This window comes from Protomyctophum parallelum (genome assembly GCF_964188405.1).
Source record: "Protomyctophum parallelum genome assembly, chromosome: 8".
NCBI classification, from domain to species: domain Eukaryota; kingdom Metazoa; phylum Chordata; class Actinopteri; order Myctophiformes; family Myctophidae; genus Protomyctophum; species Protomyctophum parallelum.
Window position 1 is genome coordinate 26,245,193 of NC_139703.1, and position 7,500 is coordinate 26,252,692.

The following is a 7,500-nucleotide window of genomic DNA, read 5'->3' on the forward strand; positions in this document are numbered from 1 at the left end:
GGTATAATATCGATATATCGCGATATACGATATATCGTTAAGTAGCTAGATCTGCAAATGTTGTCCAAAAGTGCCCTCTTACGTGATTTCAGCCCCTGCCTCTCTAACACACTCTGCACGTCCCTGCTCAGCATCAAGGGTAAGTCCCTGCGACATACTACTGTCATGCCCAGGGGGTGTACAGTACACTGTACAGTACTTTACATCAAGCTGCCACACGCTAAGGACACCGGAGATAGGCTCCTATAGCCCCATGGCTCAGGAAGGCTTACTTTCTGGGATGTGCATGCAACATTCTTATAACCATCATGAGGGATCTAGCTCATGAGCGGCAGTGTTTTGCTACAAGTATGTACCTATAGACGCCACCTACACCCCTAATATGCCTCTAATGTACTTGAGAAAGCCCGGATGGGGTCGAAATGTTGTTATTCTATAGGTTGAAATAAAAAGGACGGGGATGGACATTATTGAGGAACTGTATGCTATGGAAAAACTAACATTCATACTTAGACTACAAGAGGATAAATTCTATAAAAAGTGGGAGAAGTGGAATCTCTTCTCTCAGCCTAGCGATATTGCAATAGGATTTCATTGAATGTTTTTTGTAATATGAATAATGCAGCCTTTTTTCTTTTACTTTTTGTCTTTTTCTTTTCTTTTTCTTTCCGTATAGTCTTGTCAGTTGTATTTTTCTTGTCTGTTCTTCCTTCAATAAAAATTAAGTGAAAAAAAAAGAAATAAAAAGGACGGGCAGAAGAATAATATGGTGTGCAGACATTCCACTTTTCTCTTCATTTGATCACTTTGTTGGGACAAGCGCCGTATAAACACTGATGTGCATATGGTTTTCCTCCTTTATACATGCATGTTTGTGTGTCATAACACAAAACACAGTCATATGGTTTTCCTCCTTTATACATGCATGTTTGTGTGTCATAACACAAAACACAGTCATAAACTTTATACATGCATGTTTGTGTGTCATAACACAAAACACAGGCATAAACTTTATACATGCATGTTTGTGTGTCATAACACAAAACACAGTCATAAACTTTATACATGCATGTTTGTGTGTCATAACACAAAACACAGTCATAAACTTTATACATGCATGTTTGTGTGTCATAACACAAAACACAGTCATAAACTTTATACATGCATGTTTGTGTGTCATAACACAAAACAGTCATAAACTGAAAGCCTGTCTCTTTAGAGAACCTCGCAAAAAAAAAGGACCTCAAATCACCTCGAAATGAATTACATCCATTCACCCATAAATCTGTGGTAAATCCCCACAGTCGTATTTCTGTCCTAAATCATGGTATCGTCTTGACAGATAACCCCCATACTTCTTCCCTTAAGCTCTTTCCCTCATGATCTTAGGGACAATTTATGAGCACTATAGGACCTAATCAATGCCTGATATCGGTTGTTTGGAACGCTGGTGGTGATGTACAGGGCAACGTTTGTTTGAAATTGGTCCATTCATTTCTATCACACCTATATTCAAAGTGCTTTTCAATGTGTTACACATACTGTATAGTATGCAGTGATATATCAGTCCTATAGGGAAAATAAGTCAGCTGAGTGACAAGTTTAACCACTTAAAGCTGCAGTATACTTTGACCCCCAGGGGTCAATATTTGGTTTCTCTCCTTTCTTCCTTCTACAGTCTACAGCAAATCTCTTATCCGAGCTACGAATTTGTAGATTTGTACATTTTCTGTGAATGTTCGCCTATCATGACATGGCCAAAATAGGGACGCTATAGGGTTCATGTAACCTCACGTCACCAGGCTTTCCACCTCGGAGGAAAGCCTATAGTCTGTGTTCCAAAATTGATCCGGTCTAGCCGTGGTCAGTGGTGGAAAAAGTACTCCAATGTTTTACTTAAGTAAAAGTACAAATACTGCAAGATAACTAATAAATAATACATTGCATGGATGCACCTGGTGATGTTTCCTGAGGTCAACAGGGTTTCGGGTCTTCCAACATCATACCCCTCACTCACTCAGGCGACCCAGCCGAGGTTGATCAAATCCCGATTTACGTCCCAGTAGCTACCCTCGATCAGTCCATCAGGGAATGAGCAAGGCCACACAATCCGTTGCTCCGGAACTACTCTGCCGGTACTGGGAGAACCAAAATTTGGCGCGTGGAAGGACTAGGCTCTGTGGGTTGACTCCTAACCGGGCCCCCTCCTACGTCTCACCAGGTCCACTCCTGCTCTCACCAGGCCCAGGACCTGTGCGTTATTGCACCAGACTCCCAGTACCAGGCACTCCATTCAGGAGTGGTGGACTATAATGGCCCTCCTAAATGCCTCACCGTGGGTTTGTTGGGCTTCCTCCTCACGGAGGTCACAGGCTGGGGCGCTAACCCATACTGCTCACCCGGGTGCCGTCTACATTCCGGCTGTCACCCGTCTCTCCGGTGGTCACCTGACTATACCTGGTTGTCACGTAGTCTATTCCTATGAGTCACTATAAATAGAAGAACTATAACTAAAAGATACATTGCATGGATGCACCTGGGACGTATCTTCAGTGGATGTTTCCTGAGGTCAACAGGGTTTCGAGTCTTCCAACATCATACCCCTCACTCAAAACTACTCTGTTACAAGTAAAAGTCCAGAATTCGCCAATAGACTACTGTCTATTGGCATAAAAATGTGCTTAAAGTACCAAAAGTAAAAGTACTCATGTTTTCAAATGTATTACAAATATTTGGAAAATAGCAGATCCACAAGCATTGTGAGCTTGTAGATCTACTATTTTCAAATTGCTGAAATGTATATAGGGCTGAAGGGGTCAATAAATCTAAACTGCTCACAGTTGACACATCTAAATTACATTATGAAACTATATGCCTGAGGCTACAACACTTTGGTCAGCTTCTGTTTTAAACGTGCTATAAATACAGATTTTTGATTCTTAAACAAAACTAGCATCTCTCAAATTATAATAACATAATATTGAAAGTCAATAATGATAGTAGCTACTATTCTAAAAAGAACACACAATTTATAAATTGATATATAGGCCTATTGTGGCAAGAAAAACAAAGAGAGCCATTCAAAGCCATCCATGAACATGATAACATAAGAAACATAAGAACAAAAGCCACACATTACTGAACAGAAACTACAGATATTTTGCATATTAGCAGATGTAAACAGGTAGACAAGTAATGTCTTTACTTCAAATTGAAATGTTTTACTTTCAAATGTTTTGTTGGGGATCCCTATTGCATTGTTTATTAATTACAGTAGAATATAGATAGATAGATAGATAGATAGATAGATAGATAGATAGATAGATAGATAGATAGATAGATAGATAGATAGATAGATAGATAGATAGATAGATAGATAGATAGATAGATAGATATTATAGCAGTGACTGACTGAGACATCGAGCGTGCGTCCGCAACTGGTTGTGGCCCCCATCAAGTGACCTTTTGACCAATGCGGCCCTCGCCCCAAGTTGAGTTCGACACCCCTGTTCTAGACCAATCAGTGAACGGGGTGATAGTAGCTCCAGAGTGAAAAGACTTGTCTGATAGTGAAAACGGAGAGATGGGTCTGTGTCCGCGGTGATAGCTGATCATCACCGCGACTGACGTAATGGTGTAGTTTTCCAACCCTTTAAAAAACGACACCGCAGTGATAAGCGATCACCAAAAAGTGGAGTATGTATGAGCCTTAAGTATGCGTTCCAGGCTAGGGTTCATGTGGTAAAGTCAAGTGCCACCGTACGCTGAACCGTCACCAGGAACGACCTTGCTGTAAAGCTTGTCAGCCAAACACGGCTGATGCGGAAAACTTGGTCAGTTCACAGATGGCTGCATAATAGGCCAGCAGCCAACCAGCACCTGCCATGTTTTAATATAGCGAGGCCAGCAGCCAACCAGCACCTGCCATGTTTTAATATAGCGAGGCCAGCAGCCAACCAGCACCTGCCATGTTTTAATATAGCGAGGCCAGCAGCCAACCAGCACCTGCCATGTTTTCACTCAACGTCTCCCACAATGTCAGGAAATCCCAGCGGGATTACCACTTCATCCTCTCCCTCATTGACAGTGACGCTAATTAATTTATTCAATTAAAGAGTTGAACGAAGGCTATTTTCTCATTGTCTTTTATTTTTATTTTTTTTATTTTTTTTGTCCCACGATTTTGTAACCCATTTTTCACCCCTGTGTCAATCATCCTGTGATGTGATCCTGGGCTCTACACACCCTCCGCCAACCTAGGGAGAGCAACGGACTTAACTCATGCTTCCTTCATGCTTGAGTGTCCAAGTTGCTCCTTTACACCTGACAGGGGGGAGTTTTCCTGGTTGGACGTAGCGCGTGGAAGGAGCACGTTATTCCAACCAGTTCCTTTCCCCTCCATCAGGCGTCCCGGCTGGCCAGGGGGAGGCAGTTTAGAGACCAGGATTACTGCATGTTTTTGTGAGGGTACCTACCCTAGGGGACACGGGGAGAACATGCAAACTCCACACAGAAAGGCCCTTTCGCCAACCCCGCCTTCGGGTATGGGCACTGATGACGTGGAGGAGGAAACACGCCGCCAGCACCCACAGCGCCCCGAGCGGGAATCGAACCCAGGACCTTCTAGCTGTGAGGCGACAGCACTACCAACTGTGCCACCGTGCCCCCCTCTTTTTCTTTTTTATAAATAAGGCCGTGGGTATGTGATAAAGAAAATCACCCTGTCATTGCCCTTATAGAACATCAAGAGGGGATAGCTATATTTTATTTGAACAGCTCCATTTCAGTCAAAGAATAATAGCTCACAGTGATTTACAATATCGAGAAATGAAACGTGAACGTATGTAAAAAGTTGCTAAAATGTTTTCCAAATGTCCAAAATCTAACCATAGGTTCTTTATTATTTGTCTCCCGAGGAAGAAATTTGTCTTAGACAAAGGGCCCGCATGAAAGCGTATAGCCCTTATGTCAATGTCGCCGCAGTGCAGCGCCAGTATACCCAACCATATACAATTATACACCCTTGTGTATGTGTATACTCAAACTGTATGTGAAAATAACTACCCTGAACATTGAACCAACCAGTGTTGATTTTGTCGACTAAGACTAAAGACTTAGTCGACTAAGGTTTTTGACACTTCGTCGACTAAGACTAGACTAATAAAAAAATATTTCAGAAGACTAAATGGGACTAAAGACTAAATGTGCGTTTTCAAAAGACTAAGACTAAAAAAGCAAGACTAAGACTAAAAGACTAAGACTAAATCACTAAGACTAAGACTAAAAGACGTAAGACTAGACTAAGACTAAATTATTTTTATATTTCGTCGACTAAGACTAGACTAACATTACCAATCACGGAGTCAATTTTCATTTCTATGCTGATGATACCCAACTATATCTTTCTGTGGCTCCAGATGATCCCTGTGCTTTAGACCCGCTGTTGACCTGTCTGTCTAGCATCAAATGTTGGATGAGTGAGAACTTTCTCAAGCTAAATGAGGATAAGACAGAAGTTCTCATAATCGGTTCTAGTGAGCAGAAATAATCAATAATAAGCAGACTTGGCAACCTGACTGTAGAAAGTAACAGTACAGTAAAGAACCTGAGGGTTATTATTGATTCTGAATATAATTTTAATTAACACATTAATCATGTTACCAAGATTGCCTTTATTCACCTTAGAAATATTGCACGAATCAGAGCCTATTTGTCCTTGGACGATGCAAAAACGCTAATCCACGCCTTTGTTTTTTCTCGGCTTGATTACTGCAATGCACTTTTTTCAGGACTGCCTAAGAAAACAACTGACAGATTACAACTTGTCCAAAATGCAGCAGCCAGAGTTTTAACTAGAACTAATATGAGAGAACATATTACTCCAGTTTTGGCCTCACTGCACTGGCTTCCGGTTGTTTTTAGGATTGATTTTAAAATAATTTTACTTGTCTATAAAGCTCTCAATGGTCTCGCACCTTCCTACCTACATGACTGCCTGCCTAAATATGTCCCAAACTGCCCCCTAAGGTCTTCCACTGCTGGTCTACTCGCTCTGCCTAAAAAATACGGGGAGGGCCCAGGCCGTGGCGTAACCGTCTGGGCACCTGACTGGTAATCCAGTCGCAGTGTGCCGCGGGTTCGACTCCCGAGCCCGACACGGCCTTTACTGCATGTCATCCCCCCATCTCTCTCCCGTTTCCTGTCAGCCTACTGTCTGTCCCTTCAAAAATCAATAAAAGGCGTAAGCCGCAAAAAATATCTTTAAAAAAAAATATATATATACGGGCAAGCAGCTTTTTGCTTCTACGGGCCGTCGGCATGGAACAAGCTCCCACTGTACCTTCGTCAGGCAGCCTCTGTAGACATTTTTAAAGCTCAGCTCAAGACCCACTTCTACAACATTGCTTTTAATTGATCTTTTATTTTTTTGTTATTCATGTCCTCACTGTATTGCATTACTGCTTGTTTTTTAATGTCGTTGCCTTGCTTTTCTTTTATTCTCCATTGTTCTGTAAAGCACTTTGAGCTGCATTCCATGTCATGAAAGGTGCTATACAAATAAAGTTTTATTATTATTATTATTATTAACAACAAAAATGAAGTCCAGAAGACTAAATGGGACTAAAGACTAAATGTGTCTTATTCAAAAGACTAAGCCTAAGACTAAATCAAAATATTCTGAAAACACTGGAACCAACGTATACATTATAGGCCTACTACTACTCACCTCCAGTAGACCAACACAGCCAGCAACAGAACCAGACAGACGAAGGTCAGCGCCGACACCACCACCAGAGGTACCAGCCATTCCACCCGACCCAGCCCCGCTCCCGACGACGTCGTCCCGGGTCCTGCGGCACCCCCCCCCTGGCGGGTCAGGTTGATAGCCACGTCGGGGCGGTCTGGAAGAAGTGCAGGATGAATGACAGAGAGGGGAGAGGAGGGACAAGGTGGAGATTAGATGACAAAATCATTTAAGATATGGTAGCAGATAAGACAGATAACAGTGACAGATGACAGTGAGCACGAGAGAGAGAAAGACAGAGAGAGAGGAGGGGGGGAGGGGGGAGTGGTTGGCAAGATAAGGACAAGGACAGGTGAGTTGTGGACGGAGTGAATTAAATTAGGAACGGTGTTACGGGGTTGTGACAGGGGAAGGGAGAAGGGTGAGATGGTGGGGAGCGCAATCAGAAAAAAACGGAGGAATAAAATGAGGGAGTGAAGGTGACAGAGAAGATCGGGGCAAAATTGGGTATATACATATACAGTGAGAGATGGGAGTGGGAGGAGACAGGATAACATTTGAATTATGTATCACACGGAGTGTCTTCGTTCATAATTAACCATTCGCCCCATCCATATATATATAGGACGGCACAGGGACTTACCTGTCGAAATTTTTGCGGAAGGCAAAAAACCCCGTAAAACTCAAAAACCTGTAATCGTGCATTTGAGAACCATGTTTGTTCAGGGCACAGGAGGAAACAAAAGAAAGCTTGC

General features: G+C 42.4%; 1 protein-coding gene across 1 annotated transcript in view; it reads right to left on the reverse strand.

The window, feature by feature from the left end:
- Positions 1-7,500, reverse strand: part of LOC310862978 (receptor-type tyrosine-protein phosphatase gamma-like) — a gene marked incomplete at its 3' end in the record, with an annotated part of 434,985 nt that overhangs the window by 43,211 nt on the left and 384,274 nt on the right. Inside the window, 1 exon segment of the mRNA XM_083771100.1 lies at positions 6,728-6,902. Coding sequence (XP_083627226.1) covers positions 6,728-6,902 — 175 coding nt within the window.